Raw genomic sequence first — 26,074 nt, 5'->3', positions numbered from 1 at the left:
AAAAGTTCCAAAATAACAAGGTATTATGTCTAAAAATTATATTACCGTGGTATATAGAAGAGCAGAGCCACAACCTCCTTTTAATATGTACTTCCAAAACAGCAATTACATTTGTCCATTGTGGAATTCATTCTGTTTGTGATTATGTTTTGCTGTGTGTTTTGGTGTGCTGACACATATTGTTGAAGAATTGGCTCTGGCTGTTCTGTTGAAGAGTGAATTATGGGTAAATGCACACTTACATGTGGTCTCTGTGCCTTTGAGGGGGTCACTGCTCTCCTCTCCCACCACTGAGTAAACCTTCACCATGTACTCTGTCAGTGGGGTAAGACTTTCCAAGACAACAGTCGTTACCGCCCCGTCGACAAACAACTGCAACAGAGGAACAGAATAAAGGTGAGAACACACAAAAATAGGACATGACTGTGTTTGCAATGAAAACAAATAATAATTTCTAGGTCAAATACAAGTTAGCCTTTCCAAATTGTTTCCAGGCTAGTTTTGTCACCATGTCCTTTTTTGCTTTTTCATTCTGCATCATTTATGTGCATTATTTGTGGTAATGCATTTCAAGTGACGTGCATTATGTAACCAGATTACTTTTTTGATGTAACGGTTAAAGTAATGCATTACTTTAGACATTTAAACATTAACACTGCCCCGCCATCGATGTGTTTTCCCAAGAAACAATGTTTTCATTGTTATGCGGTAGAAGGCGCCATTACGCATCTTCTGAAATAGTACAGAATATCCGGATCCAAAAACAAGCGAAGAAGAAGAACCAAGCAATAGACTCTATTGAATAGAGGTTTGCTTACACAAATGTAAGCTAACGCGATCATCAAACATTTAAAAGCATATAAAACTGCCTAAAGTTACTGAATGAAATGTCAACCCAGGACTAGCTATAGGACTGTGAAGCTTTGGGGGTGTTGATAGAATAAAATGTCTGTTCTTTCCTTTGATATATTGCATGTTCAGATATTCATAAAACAAAATATTCTGGGGGCCATGAAAGTTTTGTGAAAATGATTTTTTAAAAAATGCTGGTGCTGGCTCACAGCTAAAAAAATAAAACTGGTGGGGAAGGACTTAATATTTTTGAGGGGGTTTTTGCTGTTTTTTTTTTTTAAATAATGCATTTTACTTTTCAGTTTGATTAATTTGCTGAAACATTTTTTAAACTACTGAATTAAAATTATCTCTCTTCGTGCGCAGAAACAAAACAAAAGTACAAAATTAACAAAACACATTACTTACAACTTTCAATAAAACGAATTGTACAGTAGCTAATATAACCCTCTAACTTTCAAGAGGTCAGGAAATAAGAAAGACCTCAGAATATGCATTTTTAAAGGAAAAGAAGGTGTATGTTATATATAATGCATAACTGCGTTAAACACTTGCAAAAAAGAAATATATTTTTTTCAAAAGCCCCGGAAGAGAGTGAGCCTCAGCCAGGTGAGAAAAAGTAATTTGAAAAAGTAACTAGTAATTAGTTACTATTTAGGGAGTAATAAATATTGTAACGCATTACGTTTAAAAGTAACTTTCTCATCACTGAAATGATGTTCGATGAGTTGCACACTGATTTAGGACCATTTAGGATTGAGGAATAGTCATCTTGACCTGGATATGAGGTGATCATACCTGTTGTGGTTCTCCTCCTGCTGGGCTCACATACTCTATTCTGTACTTCTCCACAGGTCCATCAGGGCCGACCCAGGAGGCCTGGAAGGAGTAATGGGTCACTTCTGAGGTCGTCAGATCGGTGGGTGGCTCCGGGCCTCCTCCTGTGACAGGTCATGATGGTAATCAGGGTTTAGCCTTTGACCCCCCCACACACACTCCAGAATTACAGTGTTACATGTTTACTGCCATCAGGGTTGTTTCTGATTCTGACCCATTATTCTGTGAAACAAAATCAAGGTTTTCATGATGTTCCTAGTATGTTTTAAACTTATTTTGAATTTTAGAGTTATTTTAGAGTTCAAGTTCATACTGTGAAGCATTTGATTAGAAAATATTCAAATTATTGACTGTTTTTATTGATCAATTTCCACATGTGAATGGATGATTGGATGCTGTATTGTGTTTTCTGGACACAAAGGCCTTGATTGTGGCAATCATTATTACGCCACCATTCATTTTAATATATATATATCCATCTTCATATGCCATTGCAAAGCGGCATATGTGAATTGTGGCTAAATTGCAGTGCCATTATGTTGACGTGTTGATGGAGTGCTATCAACGGCTAGGTCTAAATACGCTTTTCCTTTTCGCTCCCTCTTTTTACAAAACCAAGCCCCTGAAGGCTTGACCTCTTTGTGATGAAACTTTGACACTCTGATACTGATCCAGGCGCAGACAGACATTCCAGGCTCAAAAAAACAAACCAAGAACACAATTGATAGAAGCAAAAAGTACAATATTTGAAAATGAGGGGAAAAAAGGCAAAGCTGTTTGGAAAATTTGAAAAATCGACTGTGTAACATCTTTTAAAAGGGAAATAACTACAATCCCATGAAGCATTGCAAATTTATTTAACAAAAAAAAAGATGATACAATACAAACATATTGACTTATAATCGTTGATTATAAACATAAAATGTTTTTTTTTTTATGTTTGATGAAATAATCAGATATATACAAATGTATAGGTTGCTTGAGTGCAGTGGAACGACTCGATTGCTTTATCCGCAATGCTTGATGAGTGAGTTTTTGCAGCGATTTATGATAATGTCTCAAGTTAAGTCTGTGTTAAAAGTATTATAAAAATTGATGTACGAGATTTTATGATGATGATTATAATTCATTTCTTAATGTCTTTTTTCATGTTGCCATCATTTAAAAATAAACAAAAAAACTCTTGTCACTCAAGACAGTGGGCCCTATTTTATTGATCTAAGCTCATGGTCTAAAACGCAGGGCGCAAGTCTGAATCCACTTTAGCTATTTTAACGACGGGAAAAATGGTCGGCGTGCGCGGCACATGGTCTAAAAGGGTTGTCCCTATTATCTTAATGAGTAATAGGTGTGTTTTGGGTGTAAGGTGCAATAAACCAATCAGAGTCTCATCTCCCATACCCTTTAAAAGCCAGTTGCACTTGCGCCATGGCGGATTCGCTATTTACATGATGGAATTTGCAAGCGGAAACACTGAACGTGTCTCCAGAGCGCAAACAGATCTGAGAATAAAAAAAAATATTGCACCATTGACTTTAGACCAGGTTTTAGTTGGTCAATGGCGCAGTCTATTTCAGTTGCTTAAAAATAGCAACGCACCAACAATGCGCCTGAAACACCCCGTTTTCAGACCCGCAGTCCATGAGCGCAAATTAATTTGCTATTTAAACAACGTGACTGGCAAAAAACAGTTAAGTCGTGCCTGGCGCTGCATTGCGCAGTATATGATAGGGCCCTGAGTGTTACAGTGATTTTTTGACAGTTTAAGGTACTCTATTTAAATTGCATCATGCCTAAAATACACCTTAACGTCCCATTGTAGCACTTATGTTCTTAATCTTTAATCAACAGGTTATAAGCCATTCCTATGAAACAACTTTGCTGTTCCACTGATGTCACCTAGACCTCCATTCTCATATGGACCGCCCACTTATCCACATTTATCCAGTCAATTCCTACTCTACATTTCTCTCATTGACCATCCCTTTTCCCTCAGAAATACTGCATCACAGCGCTGAAATAGTGCAACACACAGTCTCTCAGGCCTTTTGTTTGACCTCAGTCATACCTGGACCCTTGACACTGTTACACAGGTTGTTCGTCAGGTCATCCACGATCTCCAGAAGGACGGAGAAGTCAGCCACGTTGTACATGTGGATATCATCGGGATCAGAAGCGATGGCCCTCAGCTCATTCTCATCTGCGTTCTTTACACCTGGAGATCACAGAACATTTTAAAGTCAGATATTTCGATATTTAACACGATTAGGACTGCACATGTGCATTGGTTGGTCCAGCCTGAAATATAAGCTTTTTTAATGCTATTTCAGTATAAGAAACATAATTTATGGGATGATTCAAATCAGATTTTGTTGCTAATTTGAAATATGTTATTTAAAAGTGAGTTCGGCAAGCAGTTTTTGAGATGTCTGGATTCCCCCATTCAAGTAGATAGGACTTGGTCTTGGATGCCAGAAATAGCAGCCCAGAGGCTTTGCAAATATGGCCGCCGAGTGAACAGATTTTTCACTCAGTATCCAATGTCTTTTTAACTTCAGACCGTGAAGTCTTCCTGACCATAAGGGGAAACTCTTACCAATGGCATATAGTTCAATCCCCTGGTCCCGGAGGTTCTGGGAGTTGACCAAGATGTCATCCTGTGACTTGCCATCAGTAACCAGGACACCGATCTTCCGGGAGTTTGGACGCATCCCAACATTAGGTTTGAAATTGTTCTGAAGGATGTAGTTTAAAGCAAGGCCTGTGGAATAAGGCAATATTGACAATATTAGTCTAATTAATACACAACATGGCCAAAAGTACATGGACATATCGTTCTAAGTCTAGTGAAAACCAATATTAACCCTATAAAGCCTATTGTATCATAATTGATACGCACATTTTTAAGGTCTCTAAATGATGAAAAATCAGTCGCACACAATCAGACTACAGTCCTTCTGTTGTCTGATTGATAGTTTAGAATTTTTTTGCAAATAAAAGGTACTTTAGTATAATTGTACAAACGTCCTCCTTCATGATTCACGTGTCTTTCTGCTGTGGAATCTGCACTGATTTTTATAAAGTCAACATAAGAATAACTTTGATATTGCTAGTAAAATTTCTACTTAACAACAGCAACTTAGGTTTACTCAAAAATCATTTTTAGAAACAAATCTTGTTCAAATGTGAGTATCAAATATGATCATCAGGCTTTTGAGGAAGGTTTATTTGTTCATCTCTCAATCATCATTGCTTTGTATACACTGCATTGTAATAAAAACTACAGAAATGTGTTCATAAAATAAGCATTTAAATTTCATCTTACTAAGACATTATTGGCAGATATTGAGTGACGACTGATATTTATATGCCTTTTATGTAAGTCTTATGTCTGTTATACTGTTTTAAAGATCTCTATGATTTGCACTGCAAGAAGCATCAGAATTGCATCTTAGTTTTTGATCAATTTAAATATTAGCATCTGCACCAAATTGCATATTTTTGCTCAGTTTGAGCCTCTGAATAAATCTGAGGTGTTTTTTCCTCCTCGAGTTTGAGCTCCATATTCTCACTATATCAGACTATATGAGCCATCAAAGATATATCAAATATGATAATCAACAAAAAACACATGCATATTTTTTTTCTAAAAGTTCAATAAACTGTTTAAAATATATATTTTTATGACTATTATTTATTATGTCAGGCTTTACAGTGTTTATGCTATGCTATTCAAAGACAATCTAGAGAACTGATGACAACATGACAACTTTCCACACACACCTTGGGATTTTTCCACCAATGAATGATGCTGGGTCTGAAGTATAGATCAGAATACAATGTGATTTACCTGTCAGAGTGTTTCCTCCTTTGTAGGGTAGATTGGACACGGCATCCAGCAGTTCCTGTCTGGTTTTGTGAGAATTTAGGTGCCACATTGTCTTCGGGTCTCCACTGTACTGTGCCAGACCTATAAACGGACAACACAGTGTTCATATTTATACACAGATGACAGTAGCATTTTCTTACATGTTTCCCCCAAAATGTTTAAAGACATAGCAAGAGTATATGCTATAAAATGCATGTGAAAAATTGAAAAATTCATGAGAAATGTTTTAGGTAATACTGAGATTTGAATTTTGATTGCAAAATTTGGTATCAGTTTGAGACATTGTTCTTCTGAAACTCTAAAGCACAGATGTGAAATTACAAATGTCATTTTTAGGAGAAACATATGTCTAGGAGACATATTTTCTCATGTCTAGGATAAAGAATTGCAATACTAAAGAGATATAGTTCATGACTTTTCCTTCCTATGGGTGTCGTTTAGCTGTGGACCTTCTCGCTAATATAGGATTCAGGATAATTTTCTCTTACCAATCTGGACACGATCCGGTCCGATGTCAAAAACACCCACCATGCGACCAATAAAAGCCCTTATGGTCTTGAAGTTTAGACGACCGATGCTCCAAGATCCATCAACAAGCAGGACGATATCAGCCTGGGCAGTGGTTTTGCACGTTACATCTGTACGACCAGAGAACAATTCAGTCAGTCAGTTAATTATCATAAAATTAATAGTAATAATAATAATAATAATAATATTAATAATAATAACTAGTTTTAAGCAGTCGCAAAGATAAAAATGGATTGTGATTTGTGATGAAGGACGCAGATCGAATCTTAGGACACAAAATATTCACACAGTCATGCAAAGCATGACAAAACCGTTTATTTGGCATTTTGAAATGATGATACATTTTACATATTGTGTTAAATAACATATTTTAAACTATAAACTCTTTGTTCGTAAGAGACGTCTTGGTCTGTGTCCCATCGCGCTGTCTCTCCAGATACCTGAAAGAAGGGAAAAGAGGGGAAGCGCCGCCCGTCTGGCCCTGCTCAAAGAGAACATGTTGCATAATTGTCTGATTTGTAGATCATTCCCTCAAGCAACAAAAAATAAGGATGGATTCCACTCAATCGATATAGCCAGCTAATATCTTAAAATGCTGTGGATATTATGAAATGTTTTATCTAGACACTGTGTGAGAATTTCTTAGTAGCAATAAAACAAATTATCTGAGGCTTTAAAATAGACTTACTGTCCAAACAGGTGTTCATTCTCAGTTGTAATGTGGAATTCTCACTTTTAAATTACGACTCCTTGCACCCTAAACACTAAGGCCAGGAACATACTTTAAGTAAAGCAAACACCGATGCAAATGCTTGGTCAATGCATTGCACGCACACAATCCCGTTGTAGCTATCTCTGCATGCTAAACTAAAATATAAGAAAGTATTTTAACTGTGGAAATGTTAAACAATACCTTTCACAAGCTAATTTTAACTAATGTCAACTTATTCTACTAAACCTGAACCTCACAGCCTGACTCTACTAAATCTCTAATGAGAGTTAGTTGACATGTAGTTGCAAATTTACTTATAGTTAGTAGCATGTTTAAAGTGGACTACCAAAATAAAGTGTAACAGTAAACTTTTATTGAAAATAGATAAAGCAGATGTATGATTTTAAATAGTTACCTAACTATCAGATCTGCTGTTTCCTATTAGAGTCATGTGTATTCCATTCAATTAACTGTTCAATGTGGCTCCTTTACGTTTAGTGGCCAAAATGGCAAAGACAATATTGAAAATCTGCATGTTGAAATTGACATTAACTAAGAATAATAATAAAGTCTTTGCTCGTATGTATTACTGTTTGTTCATAATGTACCTAACTAATTTTAACAAATGGAACCTTAATGTAAAGTGTTACCAATTCAACTTGTAAAATGCAACTTTTTTGTTTTTGTTAGTGTCTGTCGCATGCAGATGACAAGCTGTGCATTACACCTCAGCTCTTGCCTGGGAATATTTCCCTTTCCCTCTCCCGCTGGTGTCGGTCGGCCGACCCTCACCATCGGATCTGTTTCCAATTAGAATCGACATTCCAGGCCAGGGTCAGCAGACCATGTGCAAAGCTTTCATTCTGTATGTCACTTTTTTCCTAACCAAGTTGTAAAGCATTGGTAATTGTAAGCAGATAATCTTTCTAGCTCTTGAAATTCAAGAGTCCTTTCATGCGAAGGTAGAGACATGGCTACCATGTGGTGCAGTCACCCTGTCTGCTCTTTCACAACACAATTAGCTTTGCTGAAAGGTATTTGCCATTACTCAAAAGCATTACACTGCAGCCTATTTTTCCGATTCCAAACTAAGAACTTTAAAATGTTACGCTTTGTTATATATGGAGCCTAAATGCATAGCAGACCAACAGATTTGTTACATATATCAAAGTGAATGGTGTATGCTAATTGTTTTGGAACACAAGTTACTTTGTACGTAAATACCTCAATGCTCTGCGGTAACAAGAGATCTGATTGGTTAGTTTGAGAGGGTTAAAGTACCAGGGTTTTTTTCCATTAATCTTACCTGGAGTTTGAATGGTTGGAGGTGCAGGGGCGTCAGAGAGGGTGGTCTTCTCCTCTCCAGCCAATGGCATACTCTCTCCTCCATCAAACATACCAAACACACTCACTGTATACTTGGTGCCGGCCCTGAGATGAGAGCGACACAAATCAGTCAACAATCTCATTTATCAACCTTAAAAAGCTAATCGATGATCAAGCACAATTTCACTTGTGCACAACAAGGCTTTCCTCTGTTGTGAGGCACGTACTAAATACTAATGTACTAAGACATTTATAGGGATTTTAAAAGATCAAATTCAGTATAAACCTAATTGATGACAAATACTTTATACACGCAAGCAGATGAGCCCAGAATATGAACAACAAATTAAATGCAGCTGAAAAGCAGTTCTACGGAAGACAATAGTGTCATTATTAAGCTCAAGTCAATTCAATGTTTATTTAATTCAGTTCGATAACAATGTCTGTAATACTTTATTTCTATGTTCCACTTTAGACAATCTACGAACTATAAGTAACTTTGCAGCTACATGTCAACTAACTCTCTTTAGAATATTAGTAGACTGTCTGCTTAATATCTGCTAACATTTTATTGTGATGCTCCCCAACAGATATTTTACTGACTATAAGAAACGTTTTAAGTACATGTCAACTTCTTTTACTAATCCTTACCTAACAGTCCACTTATGCTCTAATGGGAGTTAGTTGACATGTAGTTGCAAAGTTACTTATAGTTAGTAGAGTGTCTAAAGTGGACCATGAAAATAAAGTAACCACAGCGCCAGTGTTGCACTGTTAGTGTCACAATTAAGCTTAATTCAGTTCAAACTTCATTCTCCTCCGGTAGTGTCAGCGCAGTTAAATCGATAATAATACTGAATATTAATTGTCTTTTAAACCCATTGTTCACATACATATTTTTTCTTCTTTTGAGAGGTGATATTTGTGGCTTGAAACAGATGGAACATTGACTTTTACCTGTGCTGTAGTTCTATGGATGTTTTTCTCAGTTGCATGAAAATAGCCACTATGTTAAGACCATGTCTTAAGAACTACTCTGACCATCTAGTAGTTAGCCAAGGGATAATCAGTCTTTCTTCTCTGACCGATCAAACTTTTTATGTAACTAACTTACAGTTTTGTCCAGTCTCAAAGAAAAAACTAACTCGTAAGACTCGTAAGTCAAAGCAGTTTATGCAATTGGCCCCAGGTCTCCATACTATTTACATGACTGAAAACTGTGAATAAGACCATTAACATGCTTTAAAATGTATACAGTGTACATTCAATTTCATGTTGGCTTTAATGACGTTTTATAGGGCATATCTTCAGAAGTGTGTTAAGTGTTTTATGTGTCTGCTCTGGCGTCTCATACCGTAGCTCCTCCAGAACCACTGTGTTGTCATAGGGGCCTACAAGCAACTCTCCCAGGTCCACATCCTCCCCAGTGGGATGGAAGGTGACCTTGTAGCCCTTTACATCCCCAGGAGCATGATCCCAGGTCACCCTGAAACTGGTTTTAGTGGGCTCTGAAGTTTGTAGGTTTCTGGGAGCTTTATATGGAGACACTACAGAGATAATAAACAGTTTTGTATTAGACAACATTGATCAAACACCTTTGGACCTTTAACCTAAAAAATTAATCAAATATCTTCTGTTAACGTACATGTGGTTCCTTCTCCTTGTCTTGCTCTTCCATCACCAAACTTGTAGACGGGAACCACAGTGATATCGTAAGTGGTCTGGGGTTGCAGGCGCCTCAAGATTAAAGTGTCGGTGCCTCCTGGTGCTTTGGAAGCCAACTGACGTGTATCACCCTGAGGTTTATAAGTCACCCTATAATTGACAACATTGCCGGGTGCTGGTTTCCATGTCACCCGCAAGGATCTCTCGGTTTCTTCTGACACCGTAAGAACTCTGGCAGCGGCAGACACTGTTAGGGAGATAAATGAAAGAGAATGTTCATTAAATGTTGGACTGATTCAACTACAATTCCTAGGGGTCAGGAAAACCAAACCATCTGAATAATGAAAGTTCTGCCAAGATAATCTTGATCTAACACAGGCCACGGATCTCCAAACTGTGTGAAACCAGACATGCCGAAATGCTTGTACGTCATGCATAACACAGACGCTCTAGGACTGTCTGCAATGTTCTCTTTTTATGCCATGACCGGAGTGTTTTTACGCAGGAGGGAAAGGAATGAATTGTCCGCTTTAATCGGCCCATGGAACACTTTCAAATTGGGAGTTTTATGGATGGAAAACAACACTTCCAAGTTTTCAAAGAATCCCTGTTCCAAAAAGACACTGTGTGTTAATGTTGGTCCTGAAGGAGGTAAGGAATAGAGTGATGGCAGAAATGAAATGCAGCAGCCTGAGTCAGAAGACTGTTATCGGCTTAACTTCTGGACTTTTTAGATGACAGACAATAAACAAATACCAAGATAATCCAATTACAAATTTACAGCATGCTTAACTAGCTCTAAACTATTGCTCCATTGATTGCTGAGTGTGTTGAAATCCTGCATCCTTTGATAATAGAGAGCATGTGTAAATCATTAAATCAACCACTTGTCACACACACTCCTACACCTCTGTACACAACACCATATGTGCGGAGATATTTTAGAGGAAACAGTGGCAATGACGCAAACCTATCGCAATGACGCTCTGAGCACGATTGGTGTTGAGCTTGTGAGAGGAAATTAGTCACTTTTCCCATATCAGAATGAACACAGAGACATTTCTGTATTAGAGCTTTTGCCTCCAGCATACTTCAGAGACCATGCCATTATGTTACTGAAAAGTGATGAGAATAAAGCTCTTTCCTGGAGCTCAAACAGTAGAGCATTGCTGCTTGCAACGCTAAGGTCATGGGTTCGATTCCTATGGAAAGCAAGAACTGATAAGAATGTGAAAATGTGTACCTTGAAATGCAATGTAAGTTGCTTTGGATAAAAGCATCTGCCAAATGCATAAATGTAAATAAAACACTTTCTAGGGTGTTGAGGATGGGTGCCAGGGTGCTGCTAAGGTGTTCAAGTTGTACGTTTCTATATGTTTGCTTGGGTGTTCTAATGGCATGGCAACATTTCATGGGCAAAAAAAAGGTCTGTTGTGCATTGTCAATAGTCTAGCAATACATGAAACCCCACTCACACAGAAGTTACTAAAACTTTCTGTTTTTAAGGTCACAGAATTCATGTGACCAACTTGAACATAAGCAAGAGAAAAAAATATTCACCCTCACGTAAGGATTCCAATTGAAAATGACTGGATTTCGCCAGAAGGATTTTGGCGAACAAAAGTAAATGTGGCTTCACCTTAAGTGGTTGCTTGGTCATTAATAGGGTGTTCTCGTGGTTTCTAGGTGGTTGCTTATTGGCCCATCCACAAATCTGTATGATATTCGGGTCTCTAGATATGTCTTGGGTATAAGTCTGTGGGTTTCGTTTTCCTTCTGGCCAAGTCAAGTCACCTTTATTTATATAGCGCTTTTAACAATACATATTGTTTCAAAGCAGCTTTACAGTGATAACAGGAAAATAATGCAGCAACAAATAGGTCATAGTCCAGCTTAAGTAAGTTGAGTGATGGTTCATTTTGGTTCAATAAACATTTATTAATTTAGTTAATTTATATACATAGCCGCTCTGGAGAAAACCGTGATGTCATCGTCCAGCTCAGGTCAGTTCAAAACTCCATCAGGTGACAGCATGTAAAAAAAAAAACTTGGGAGAAACCAGGCTCAGTTGGGGGGCCAATTCTCATCTGCCCAACGAATGAACAGTGTATGATTATGATTCAGGCAGTATTACAGGTCAGAAGCCAGATTGGATCAGAACATTGAGTATATACAGGTCCTTCTCAAAAAATTTGCATATTGTGATAAAGTTAATTATTTTCCATAATTTAATGATAAAAATTAAACTTTCATATATTTTAGATTCATTGCACACCAACTGAAATATTTCAGGTCTTTTATTGTTTTAATACTGATGATTTTGGCATACAGCTCATGAAAACCCAAAATTCCTATCTCAAAAAATTAGCATATTTCATCCGACCAATAAAAGAAGTGTTTTTAATACGAAAAAAGTCAACCTTCAAATAATTGTGTTCAGTTATGCACTCAATACTTGGTCGGGAATCCTTTTGCAGAAATGACTGCTTCAATGCGGCGTGCCATGTAGGCAATCAGCCTGTGGCACTGCTGAGGTGTTATGGAGGCCCAGGATGCTTCGATAGCGGCCTTAAGCTCATCCAGAGTGTTGGGTCTTGCGTCTCTCAACTTTCTCTTCATAATATCCCACAGATTCTCTATGGGGTTGAGGTCAGGAGAGTTGGCAGTTCAATTGAGCACAGTAATACCATGGTCAGTAAACCATTTACCAGTGGTTTTGGCACTGTGAGCAGGTCCCAGGTCGTGCTGAAAAATGAAATCTTCGTCTCCATAAAGCTTTTCAGCAGATGGAAGCATGAAGTGCTCCAAAATCTCCTGATAGCTAGCTGCATTGACCCTGCCCTTGATAAAACACAGTGGACCAACACCAGCAGCTGATATGGCCATTGCTCAGTCCACTGCTTTCAGGTCCCCCAAGGTCTGGAATCGGTCCTTCTCCTCAATCTTCGTCAGGGTCCGGTCACCTCTTCTCGTTGTGCAGCTTTTTTTGCTACACTTTTTCCTTCCCACAGACTTCCCACTGAGGTGCCTTGATACAGCACTCTGGGAACAGCCTATTTGTTCAGAAATTTCTTTCTGTGTCTTACCCTCTTGCTTGAGGGTGTCAATGATGGCCTTCTGGACAGCAGTCAGGTCGGCAGTCTTACCCATGATTGCGGTTTTGAGTAATGAAACAGTTTTTTAAAAAGCCTCAGGAATCTTCTGCAGGTGTTTAGAGTTAATTAGTTGATTCAGATGATTAGGTTAATAGCTCGTTTAGAGACCCTTTTCATGATATGCTAATTTTTTGAGATAGGAATTTTGGGTTTTCATGAGCTGTATGCCAAAATCATCAGTATTAAATCAATAAAAGACCTGAAATATTTCAGTTGGTTTGCAATGAATCTAAAATATATGAAAGTTTAATTTGTATCATTACATTATGGAAAATAATTAACTTTATCACAATATGCTAATTTTTTGAGAAGGACCTGTATATGAGCCTAGTAGGTTTCTGAGGCAAACGACTAAACTCATCTGACTGACGCACATTATCAAGCATCACACATATATTTTATTTTCTAGTAGCTGAGTTTAATTTTAATCTGTGTGCAAACTGTAGACCCCTTCGTTTACTGCTGGCGTTCCACTTCAAATTGGAAGGGCTGATATACCTCATCGAGGTTTATGTGCATGTCAGTGGAATATTCTGACATTATATACAGTATATCAAGTTTTTTCCCTCTCTGGGGTAGGTTACCTCAGGACGAGAGGCCCACCCCAGACTTACAGAAAGCACCCGGTCATGTGCTGAAGTCATTATGCAGGCGGGAATGGACTTACCATCTGTGGTCTCCTCTCCATGCAGTGGCTGCCCCTCCTTACGGCTGTAGGCAGCATAAACAGAAACCTTGTAGCGGGTCTCCGGTGTAAGACCATCCAGAACAGTGGTGATCATGTCCCCAGGGACGGTTTTCTCTCCTGCTTCCTCCGAAAACAGGGATTTCCAGGTGACCCGATAAAGACGGACGTTACCAGGGGCAGCAGTCCAGGATGCTACAAAACTGCTCTCTGTGACATCTGAAGTAACCAGATTCGAAGGTGAACCAAGTTCTGTATGATTGAAAAAAAGACAAAAAATACAAAAAAAACAGATCATATTAAACGCAAAATCTCACAAGGTCTGGTTACAGAGAAGCAGCAATCACTTTCATGCTAAAAAGAAACACCTTAAACCAGGCTACATTGGTTAACTGGTCAACCAGCCGGCCCAAGCTTGTTAGGCAGGTGTGCTTTGATGCTTTTAGAGGGGTTTCTGACACCTAGACCGTCTAAGAGACCAACTTGCCACCTAATCACCTAATCCAGTTAACACCAGTTTGGCCAAGCAAAATACTGTTGGCGGGTTTAACTAGGCTACTTTCGTTAACTGGTTGCCCAGCCGGCCAAGCTGTTTAGGCATGCGTGTTTTAATGGTTTTGAAGAGGTTTCTGATACCTAGTCATCATGGCAAACCTAACATGAATCAGTAAACACCAGCCTTAAAGAGTGATTAGACTAAGTAAGACAAGCAAAATTATATGGGTGTGATTAAGCTGGGTTTTTTATGCTATAAAATTCACCGTAATATTAATATGAATCCATTTGGATTACATTTTTATTTTATTTTTTTGTGGAGCTTGACACTAAGCCCTGATCACTCTCTACTTTCGCCGAGGGAAAACACCAGCTTGGACATTCTTCTAAACTTCTCCTTCAGTAATTTGACTTCAGAAAGTCATACATACATTTGAAAAAATAACAGAATTTTCATTATTGAGTGCACTATTCCTTTAAATAAGCATTTATCTAATTATCCACTAGTCTGTGAAAGATGCCGGTAGCTCACAATTGTTTTGATTTGCTCTGTCAGTAATGCATATCATGGAAAACAACTCTGCAAAAATAATCTCTTCCCTGCTGCCACACATCTGTCACCACATCTACTTTCCATTGAACACGAAACCCAATCCATTAAACACAGACTGCTAAAACTGCAGATGTAGCTCTCTTTTTGATCTGCGCCATACCACCTACCTATCTTCTCACTCTCTCTCATTCTGTTTGTTTAGTGGGCCGAAGCAGAAGAGAGGAGAGGGACCAGAAATTATATGAAAATGTGGGAGTACTGACAGGATAGTCAATTAGAATAAACCGCAGTGTGAAACTTCCACAGTAACGCCTCTCCCTCATCCTGATGTTCTCCAGACCTCAGCATAGTCACCTGTCTCAAACCCGTTTAGCTCTGCTGGTCTAAAACACGCCAAACAGACCATTTGTCAGTCTAAACCAACAGCCCAAGTTAAAGTACAATTAAGCGCAAGTTCTGCGTCATAGCTCAAACATGGACTAGATATCACATAGACCTGGGAGGATAGGGATTGCAAATGACAGGATAAGTGCTTAGGAAAATGATTGTCCCAATGTCTTTCCAGAGAGTGCTCCAATGTCTAATTCCTCAAAAACATCTGTACAGGGTTTTTTTAATTTTTTTTTACTTTGGAATGTTTTAGACAGTTGGCGTTTCAAAAAAACAAATATTTTGTGGAAGGACAATAAGCTACATTTTACATTTCATTTTCCAGTGGTGGTGTGAGTGGTGGTTTGGGGTGGTACTTGTGTGTGCAAGAGTTGACAAGAGACACATTGCTAAGGTGTTGAGTGGCTCAGTTCTTACCCACCAGGTGAAAAAGTCTGATATTTTAGTAAAGTAGCAGCACACCTCTCCCCAACAAGCCTCACATTATGAGATAGCATTCATGTTCTTAGCACAAACTCTACAGTTAAAGTTAAAGACTATAAAGTTTAATAGTCAGTTGTTCAAATCACTAAGCCAACATTGATGCGTGCCCCAATAACTAATTCAAGCTGAAACAGACAGAGAAGTCAGGACTCCATGCCAGGTTGCCTGGATCTAAGGCTGTTCTATGGCCAGCATAGAGGTCTTATTTTACTGACAGAGTTCAGAGGAGAGCAGATCATATGTTAATGTTTTCTGCAGGCTGCTTTTGATAATTAAAATGCAGACGAACTGCCTATTTCAGGCATGGCAGTGCATGTCTACTCTGAAAACACATGAATATTCATGTGTTTTTGCATTGAGAGAAAATGCAGCCACTTAACTGAGATGCAACAACACAATACTGTGCATGAGTTTATTAATGATGTCCTGAAATTGTTATTTGTTGAGGCCAGATTAAAACCAGACTACTTTTGGACCTCCACATATGCTATTTTTCCATCTTTGATCCTTGTTTTAGTGCTCCATCCAAGCAAAATGTTGATGTTAACTGGGAACAGGAGTTCTAGCACTAATGTGACTGTCAACCTAAATTATTTCCCTTTGGAAATGTTTGGAGTACCTGGAACCAAGACAAATTCTCTGCTGCTTTGTCATTCACCCCAACACATTCTCTTGACAATAGGTCTGACCGCCTTATGCATATTAAGTAATTTTTTGGCAGTTTGCCTTCATTTCACGAGTTCACACTTACATACAATTAGAGGGTGTAAAGTTTAATGCATATTTGGCGTGCTGTCCGGGAGGAGGGCTCCGAGCTCGGAGTTCGGACCCGACCCAGAGTACTCCACCCGTATGTAAATGGTTAGGACTAGAAGTGTGGAGAAGGGGTGGTGGAGGGATGCTGCTAAACTGTCAATGAATTGAGGTGAGACTGCTGAGTATTTATACACCTCTTATCGTTGATTGCTGAGTGCTCTCCACTGGTGTTAATTATCTGAGCATGCTCCTCCCGAACTTTGTTAATAAAACATAATTTCGATAGGAAAGTGCAAGGGTAGACAGGCATTGGGAAACAAGGTCAGGAAAGGACCTCAAGCCGTGACTAGAACTTTCCCACCTGCCTACAAGGCTATGACTTTGACTGACCACCTTTGCATATTAAAGACATAAGGTCATCCAAAATCTTAATTCAAGCCATATAGACGGTCATTTACATGCATTCTGCCTGCAACCACATCATTTACTACATGGCACAAGCTCTCTCAATTGGCCTCTGATGATTCATCAGCCAATGAGATTGCTTGCTCAACATTTAAATAGTCTGGTTCAGAGTTGGCTGTAAGTTGGTTCTTCTAAAAGCCTCAACCTCACCTGTCTAGATCTGAGTGTCTTTGTACTTATTGGGAGTATCAAGTAGGGTTGGGAATCAGATACTTGTTATAAAATTTTAATTCCTCTAATAAATTTATTAATATGACTTCAAACCATTTAAGCGCAGGAAGAGTGTGCTGCACACACATCCAAAACGCGCACACACGAAAAGTGATTTCAATGTGATTTTAAACCATTCCAGCGCAAGAAGACACAAGCACTGTTTTCTGTGCTGCACACACATCCAAAGTGTGCACACAGAAAGCCGCCTCTCATACTGTATAGTGCATGACACTGAACTGAGTTTGCATCCGCATCATTTTGCACTTGAACAGACAAATACACACACAAATATGTCAAAATATCCTTGTAAACACTGTAGGTTATGTTTTAAGTGAACGTAAACAGTTGACAAAGAAAACACATGTGTAAGTAAAGCTCTTAAAGTAATAGCAGTCTAATATTCCTGCTACCTTTTCTATAAAAATTTAAATCAAACAAAAAAAGACAGAGAAAATTCACTTGCTGTTCTTGACTGAATAACTTTTGTAACTATATTTGTAATGTTATTTTATTTATGTATATTTTAAGTCCAAAATTTCCTTTAGTAAGAGTTTAGCCTGTTGATTTTTGTTCATGGTATTCAGCTACAATGAAATTTTTTGCAATAAGACTAAAGGGCCATTCACATGATTGAAATGAAGAACGATAACTGTAAAGATAACTATAACGATAAATATATTTGCATCCACACCAACGAACAATAATGGTCTGTTTATTCTAAGCTCACGCGCTGCTATTTCAAATTACAACGTCATTGAACATGTTTTTGCTGTTGTTGTTGGATTTGCACAGCTTTAACCAGCAGGTGTCCTCAGCATGCAATGTTTTCAGTGAAGCTAGTGTAATCGATCTAATTATCTAACACTGAATTTAGCTGACATAGTCAATAAAGTGGAATAAAAACAACAACTAGTCTTTTTCACCGCAACTTCAAAGGAAGCAAGACAATGTTGTTGAAACGAGGTAATACTTCTCACCGTTTATTCAGAGGGTATGAACGATTGTTTTCCATATCCATTTTCTTGAAAAGAGGCTTGACTTTAGCCTGGTCCCACCAGACTCTCGTACATTTCATTTGTACATAGAGTCCTGACCGGTCCTAGTATAGCTCATAAACTACGCCTCCCCATGTTATTCAATGGGATGTGAGACCAACAAAAAAATTAAATTACACTTCACATATCTTTTTTCCAAAGATAGTCTCTGTCATTTACTGTAGATTTCATCACGGCGATGTAATTTCAAGCGTTTGTTTTTAAAATAAGTTTGTTTTTAGTTAGTTATTTGATGCTATAAAAACGACGCTGTGGCGTACATGATTGACAGCTGTGATTGACAGGTTCTCTGAGCAAAGTAGTCACTGAAGCAGCAACGGACTTTTTTTCAGCATCTTTGGAGGACTGAGGAGATTGGAGCTTTAAATGTAATATCTAAATTTCTATAATTGATTATTTCACTCCGACATAATGGGTTGTTCTGCAGCAGAGGCGCGTGCTTACGCTTGATTCAGTGAGAGTGAGGGCGGGACCAGAGCGGGACGTTGATTTCGCGGCTTTACTTCCTGCTCACTACTGCGCATTTCTGGTCCCGAAATCGCAACTGCGCAGACTCAAGTCCCAAGATGTCAGCGCCATATCGGGAGAATGACGGCTTCACTTCTCGCCAATGGAAGAGAACAAAGGGGCGTCGTCCATCTTTTTTTACAGTCTATGGTCTGGCACCGCTCCATTGACAAGCGTTAACTTCCTTGTAGGCGGTTACTCTATTGAAGTCTAAAACTATTGGATCTGCCCAGAGTCACTCTGGATCAGCCATAACCAATCGCTAACGTCTGGTCGTGACGTATCAGGTAACGTATGCCTAGCGTTCGCCTTAGCCAACAAAGCGAGCTGGAAAATCAAACTTTTCCCGAACTCCGTGGGGAGGAGGGCCACCACATTATGGCCACCAAGAAAACAAAGCAAAGATTGTTCTTGCTCCGGCTTTAACTTCTTGATATTCGGCAGCGTTGCCACAACGGACCGAATGGCTTCGCTCGCATCTTTCTCCGCTGCCATCACTGAACTACAACTCAAAATAACGCACGACATCAACGTCATCGTTCTCAGCCACTCCCTCTGTTCGCTGATTGGCCCGGTAAAAAATTGATCGGAGAAAACCTAAGACTACAGCACAATCCCAGACCTAGTACTGAAGGAAAATGAAAATTGAGGGGAAGTACGTAGGAGGGCGGAGCCAGGCTAGCTTGACTTGTCAAACAGTGGCGATTAACTTCTCCGCAATGTTGTCTGCCATTTTAAATGTGTGAGCCCTTAAATTTGAAAGGATTCTGATTGGCTGTTAGTGTTTTATTGTTCAACAGCTGAAAAAAATAATATCCGAAGGTGATACCAACGATACAATTTCTCGATATCAATGTTAACTCTGCTATTTTTTAATATTGTAAAATTTTATTATTAATAAATATAAAAAATAAAAAAATTACCTTATTGCAATAAAAATTAGGAATCGATAAGAATCGGAATCGATAAGCAGAATCGGAATCGTTAAAATTCAAACGATACCCAAACGTAATATCAAGTCAAGAATATCTATTGCGCCCAGACCAAGTACATTAACATTGTCAAATACGTTTACGTGCTACAACTATTCCAAGAGTCTATTTATCATGACTGAAATGTTGCTTACATGGCTACATTTGAACTTCAGAAACATGCTTTTTGCCCACAGAATGTAGTTGCAGTATCAAACAGTCAAAATCTAACCAGTCAAACCTTTAGCCCCTGGTCATGGTTTCCAACTTTAACTAAACAGACTAATAACTACATCAAGAACAATTTACACCCTGGATCTAATTTATGGATCTTCTCACCCATGTCAACATTAAGAAAAAGCTTACTCTGCCATTGACTGGAATAAAGTACGACACATCTGAGAAATCAATCTTTAAAAGGTAATGAAAAGATGGGGTGGTCACAAGCTGAGAACATATTGGTATCGAACATCTTGAACGTGCTTTTGAACAACTACCATATACAAAGCAAGCATGACTTACACTTGGACATTAATTTCCAATAGCATACTGATTAAGCTTTGCAAAATTTCCTTGGGATCCATATAGACACAGTGCTTGATGAGTAAATGAGGTCTGTCCTCTCTATTCTCGCAGAATTAATCTCATTTTCAGTAAAACAGGGCAAGCGCTCTTGGCTCAGAGACATAATCTGGCGCTGGCAAAGATCTCACATCCCAAGCCCAGTTTCCACAAAAACTATCATGAGACAAAACTCATGATGACTGCAACCACATTCACCAGATGTTAAAACACATAGACACTCTAAGACCCCTGAAGCAAACTGGCTGATTTAGAAAAACAAGTTTACATTTTTTTGTATTCAGAAGATATGCAATTCAGCAATTATAATGACATTTTTAACAGTTCAGTTCAGTAGGCTGAATATGAGATACAATGTGATTCTCACACCCTCAGAATGAACTGATCGGTCACTAAAGCCCTTATTTAAGGTCACTTCCTAATTGCCCTGACTGGGCTAGACCATTTTCTGCAGGCTGAGGGCAACTAAAACAAAGAAAGCTGTGTTATCCTCCAGGACATGGAGTATAACGAAGCTCAGTTTGGAAACGCCTTGTCATCGGCCAGAAATTAGTCACATGTTTCCTTTGTCTCTGTGTTGAAAGGCAGCTTGAGTCAGCATACATATTGACAAGCCTCTGAAGTTTATCATATTTATAATCAGCATTTTTTAATATGACACTGCTTGTAATCCAGCCGATAAATTACATGCAGTAAGTACTGGGCATTTATGACAGATACGTTTAGGTTAAAAACTTTGTATGAAAAAGTTTGACTCAGTGACTCAAATCAAACAAGCCCACAAGTTAATAGTACAGTAACTCTGACATGCTTTTTATCAAGAGAATATTGAGAGAGACTTGGACTTTACTTTTTGCGAAGACAAAAAAACAAACAAGTGCTTCTATGTGGAAGCAATTGGCTCTTAGTGGTTTGAGACCACTAATGTAAGCTGTACCATAGCAGAACACCGTCGTTCGTTAAGAAATAACTAGCAATCACTAAAAAGCCTTCTGGCTGCACAACACCAGAATAGTATGTAATATATATATTGACATGATGTGGTTTTTAATTAGTAACTTTAGAAAAGTGGGATGCAACAATAAACTGTATGATTTAAGTTTAAAACCCCAAATGCGGATTGCTAGACTAGGGTTACTAGACACTAGAAAAGATTTCTCCAAACTAATATCTCTTGAGGTTTTGTTTCCATTCGCTATTTATTCAATGCCAAGCATGAGTGAGGACATTTTTACAAGCTCAGCTAATTCATCTGCTGCCCACACACCAAATGTATAAAGCCACAGCGTGGGGGAATCCACATAGTGAGATCTGTCATTAGATGAAACAATCTAAAAGGTCACCCAGTTGGTTCCCAAAATTACGAATTATGAATTGCACTTCAAACTGACAGACGTTATCAAAATAATTTGTCAGTTGATAATGCAAATTTTCAGTTTTCAAAAAATTGTGAAAGTGACTTTCAATGAAATATTGTGTCATTATTTATTTGATTTCAGCTCTTTCATTTCATCATTTTCAATTTCTCTTTGAAATATCTCTATACTGTATTTACTTCATATATTATATGATGGTACCTTTTCCTGGTCTGTTCCATGCTGGTGGAATGATCTGCCCAACTCAACCAGAGCTGCTGAGTGGCCATTTTTTAAGAAACGGCTGAAGACGCATCTTTTTCCGCAACACTTGATCCATTAAAACTAACACTTTATCTTCTATTCTATATCTATTATCTTTTAAAAAACGTACTGCATTAGATTAAACTGGGAAGGGTCATAGCACTTGCATATTGTTGTCCTATTGTTAGTTTAACTGTTTCTATTGTTATAATTTGTAAGTCGCTTTGAATAAAACTGTCTGCTAAATGAATAAATGTAAATGTAAATAAAGTAGATTGGCATTCTCATAGTAGCCAAGCCAACCTGCCTCCAAGGAGTCTCCATGTGTTATTGAAAAAGCAATGTCGGTCAACCATTGGTGCAGAACGCCATCAGGGTCTTCAACCACCCATAACCCATTGGTTTTTTGTTTTGTATCATACAGTGTACAGCAGACAAATTAATTGCAATGTAGAAAGCACAAGCTTCATTTGTAATACTGAAGTCTCTTACCTTCCAGGGTGGTGCCAGTTCCCATTAGTGGAGCTCCGAGGCCAGAGGTATAGCGGGCACTAACAAACAGCTCATACTCTGTGTCTGGGAGAAGATTCTTCAGCAAAGCAGTTGTTGTATCTCCTTTAACAAATATTTCTTTCCTTTCCCCACCATCAGGTTTGTAGGCCACATGATATTGAAGCACATTGCCTGGAGCAGCCCGCCATGAAACCTTCATGCTGGACACGGTCTCGTTGAAGACCCTCAAGTCACGTGGAGACCCCCGAACTGAGAGAGAATAATAATTATAAGATTAGATCATTTCTTTTGATATTTCAAGAGAAAATAATCAGATGTGAAAGCAACCAATCCTCCAACAGTGCTGACCTTCTTTGGTGGTGCCCTCAGTGTCCAGTGAGGGCCCCATTCCACTTGCATACTCAGGATACACTGTTACACGGTAGGTGGTGACGGGGAGCAGTTTTTGCAGCACAGTGGTGACCTGACTCCCATCGGTTTCTGCTTCCAGTTTATCTCCTCCACTCACAGGTTCATAGGACAGTCTGTACCTCAGCACTGATCCTGGAGCAGCTTTCCACGACACTCGGAAACTTTCCACAGCCTCCTCACTCACCATGAGGTTACGAACAGGGCCAATCTCTGAATTACGAGAGCAGTGCGTGTTATCAGTCAAATGCAAAAAAAAGTGTACATATCAGAGATAAACAACTTTAACTATGAGCAAATACCTTCTAAAGTCGTCTCCTCGCCTGTCAAAGGAAAGCTGTCTCCTTTATCATACTGGGCAATGACATTAACCTCATAGGTGGTCAAGGGCGTGAGATTGGGCAAAACTGTAGTGACGGTGTCATGAGGAACCACCAAAGAGATGTAGTCTCCAGTTATTTCAGCCGCTGGCCTGAATCGCACCATAAAAGACAGGACATCTTCGCCCTCAGAAATCCATGAGGTCCTGAAGCTCCTTGAGGTCACCTCAGAGAAGCTTAGTGACTTTGGTGGAAGCAAACCTGTGTGGTGAAACACATCACTATATGTTAAATGCACCGTTTTTTACAGTGTATATTATCTTGAAAGTTTATCCTCTCACTTTCCATGCTTTTGGTTTGGTCTTGCTTGCTGTTTTGCTCTGGGAGGACTTTTAAATGCATTACAGTTATGAATTCTAAATATACATGAAATAACATATAATAAAACTGTGGGGGGGGGGGGGGGTGGTGTATGACAACAATTTAGTATTATTTTAATGATGATGTTGATTATTTATTCCTCATGATGTTTATTATGTCTAAGCAGCCCTGAACAGATGTTCTCTTACGAGAGGTTCTCTCGTATTGCGTAAGTTTAGCTTACGCTAGGGGAAAGATTCATCTTCTCGAGATATTGAAGCCAAAAAATTATCCTTAGTTTTGTATTCATTGTCAAAGCAGTGCAGCAGCTAGCAGACCTAGAGCAGGCCATCTCGCGTGCTCATTGGCTGCCCTGCGGGCAACTGCTGCAGCCTACCAGTGAGCCCGGCGTGACGTCACGCCCAATGAAGGGCGCCTGCGCCTTCATAGCGTTACAGCCCTCCAGAATGGGCGTGGCTTAGCGTATAAACATAGGGGCTTTAGGCTGACTTCCCTGATTTTTCATCTCTTCAGCGAGCTCTTCGCAACGCTGGATCTGAGAGAAGCCACCGCCGCCGTCGAACAGCGAACAGCCAGCTTAGGAAAGCGCTGAGGAAGCCGGCCGTCTTCACCACCTTCAGCCATCCGTGCGAGCTACGCTATCCGGCGACGTATCCTTTACCTTGCTAAAACCTATTCTAAAAGAGCAGCGAGTGTCTTTTTTAAGACGCCTTGCACTTCTAGGGCTGCGAGCTCTGTGTTGCGATTCCGCTGTCGACCCTGCGGGCTCGACTCAAAGCCTTCAACACCCCCCGCCCCTCCTCACCGACGCGCAGCTGCCGCTCACAAGCCTCACTGCCATCACATCTGAGGATGAGGCCGAGGGACACGTACGAGCATGCAGCTAGCTCTCTTTATCTTACAAGAGAGCTACCCCGCCCTCGCGTCCCCGTTCGCTTCATGCAGAGCCCTCTCGCGCTCTCTGCATGACCCGGACGGGCTTGCGCGCCGCCGCCGAAATATCTCGCCCTGTCAGTCCCCTTGGGCTACTGGAGCGGTGTATTTGGCAGCCAACAAGCCGATAATGCAACCCGCTCGCCTGCACACATCCGCCGTTCTCGCGGCGACCCAGAGAAATCTCAAGTGAGTATAATGTCAGGTTAAGAATGTAAGTTACGTGCCCGCTCACAAGCGCTCACGCTTACTAACAGACACATCGCCTCCGAAAAGACGCGCGATTCCCGCTGCGGCAGGACCGCCGTCAAAGTTTATTCCCTGTCAGTCCCCTTCAAACAGGCTACTGCAGTGGTTCAATTAGCAGCCAACGAGCCGGTTTGTTTACCCTCTCGCCTGCACACAAACGCTGTTTTCACGGCGACCCAGAAAAATCTCAAAAAGAGTATAATGTCTGGTCTGGCTCATGCCGTCGGTGTTGTAAGTGTAGTGAAAGTGCCCCTACACATAAGCACTTTGAATCTCGCAGAGCACACTCTCATAAAGCGCAGAAAAGCCGCTCGAGTGTTGAATGTAAGAAATGTGTCCACAAGTCTGTGTCCACTATCTGCCCGATCTGTTACACGATCAAGAAAGCAGGTTATGAATGTAAGTCTTGTGCCCGCCACAGTGCGTTCACGCTTGCTAACACAAACCTCCCCCCGGGCTCCGCCCGCGCGTTTAAGTGTTATCACAAAACGCAAGGCATTAATAAAACGCTCCCCATCCATTATGATCGGGGCGTCAAATACACTTGTAAGTCTAGTGCCCGCACTCACGCTTACAGGAAGCTTTTCCGCCCGGAGGGCTGCTCGCGCGTCAAAAAGTGAAAAAAGAATGTTCCCCATCCCTTATGATTGGGACATCTCACATAAATCAGCCGGTTTCGGCTTTCAGAGAGTAGCCATTGTCCAGAACTCCGGGTCAGTTTCACAAAAGAAAGCAGGTTATGAATGTAAGTCTCGTGCCCGCCAGAGTGCGTTCACGCTTGCTAACACTAACCTCCGCCCGCGCGTTTAAGTGTTATCACAAAACGCAGGGCATTAATAAAATGCTCCCCATCCATTGTGATCGGGGCGTCAAATACACTTGTAAGTCTAGTGCCCGCGCACACGCGCTCACGCTTACAGGAAGCTTTTCCGCCCGGAGCGCTGCTCGCGTGTCAAAAAGTAAAAAAAAAAAAGAATGTTCCCCATCCCTTATGATTGGGACATCTCACATAAATCAGCCTGTCTCGGTTTTCAGCGGGCAGCCATTGCCCAGAACCGAGAGCGCGCGGGCCGCGCTTTCGGCTCCAGGTCAGTTTCACAAAAGAAAGCAGGTTATGAATGTAAGTCTCGTGCCCGCCAGAGAGCGTTCACGCTTACTAACACTAACCTCCCCCCGGGCTCAGCCCGCGTGTTTAAGTGTTATCACAAAACGCAGGGCATTAATAAAACGCTCCCCATCCATTATGATCGGGGCATCAAATACACTCGTAAGTCTCGTGCCGGCGCACACACGCTCACGCTTACAGGAAGCTTTTCCGCCCGGAGCGCTGCTCGCGCGTCAAAAGTGACAAAAGAATGTTCCCCATCCCTTATGATTGGGACATCTCACATAAATCAGCGAGCAGCCATTGCCCAGAACTGAGAGTGCGCGCGCCGCGCTTTCGGCTCCGGTTCAGTTTCACAAGCCCGCAAATGGCGGAGGCCATTCGCCCCCTAGCGGCTCACATAGCTGCGTGGGAAACTATCCCAGGG

General features: G+C 40.2%; 1 protein-coding gene across 7 annotated transcripts in view; it reads right to left on the bottom strand.

The window, feature by feature from the left end:
* The window catches only part of col12a1a (collagen, type XII, alpha 1a), a 101,379-nt gene that overhangs the window by 59,657 nt on the left and 15,648 nt on the right, over positions 1-26,074 (bottom strand). For 4 of the 7 annotated variants that reach the window (XM_077238601.1, XM_077238604.1, XM_077238602.1 and 1 more), the window contains exons 3-8: positions 6,067-6,216; positions 5,540-5,659; positions 4,286-4,450; positions 3,758-3,904; positions 1,651-1,793; positions 243-372 (exon numbers count right to left, since the gene is read on the bottom strand). In XM_077238601.1, the coding sequence (XP_077094716.1) occupies positions 243-372; positions 1,651-1,793; positions 3,758-3,904; positions 4,286-4,450; positions 5,540-5,659; positions 6,067-6,216 (855 nt within the window). Of the gene's footprint in view, positions 1-242; positions 373-1,650; positions 1,794-3,757; positions 3,905-4,285; positions 4,451-5,539; positions 5,660-6,066; positions 6,217-8,124; positions 8,250-9,498; positions 9,692-9,789; positions 10,057-13,631; positions 13,902-22,230; positions 22,501-22,599; positions 22,873-22,961; positions 23,241-26,074 lie in introns of all 7 variants that reach the window. The other 3 variants (XM_077238599.1, XM_077238598.1, XM_077238597.1) reach the window with 1 other exon arrangement.

The sequence above is a fragment of the Siphateles boraxobius genome, unplaced genomic scaffold (genome assembly GCF_051911475.1).
Source record: "Siphateles boraxobius isolate OS27281-9 unplaced genomic scaffold, OSU_SipBor_1 22, whole genome shotgun sequence".
NCBI lineage: Eukaryota > Metazoa > Chordata > Actinopteri > Cypriniformes > Leuciscidae > Siphateles > Siphateles boraxobius.
This window is presented reverse-complemented; position numbering and strand designations above follow the sequence as displayed.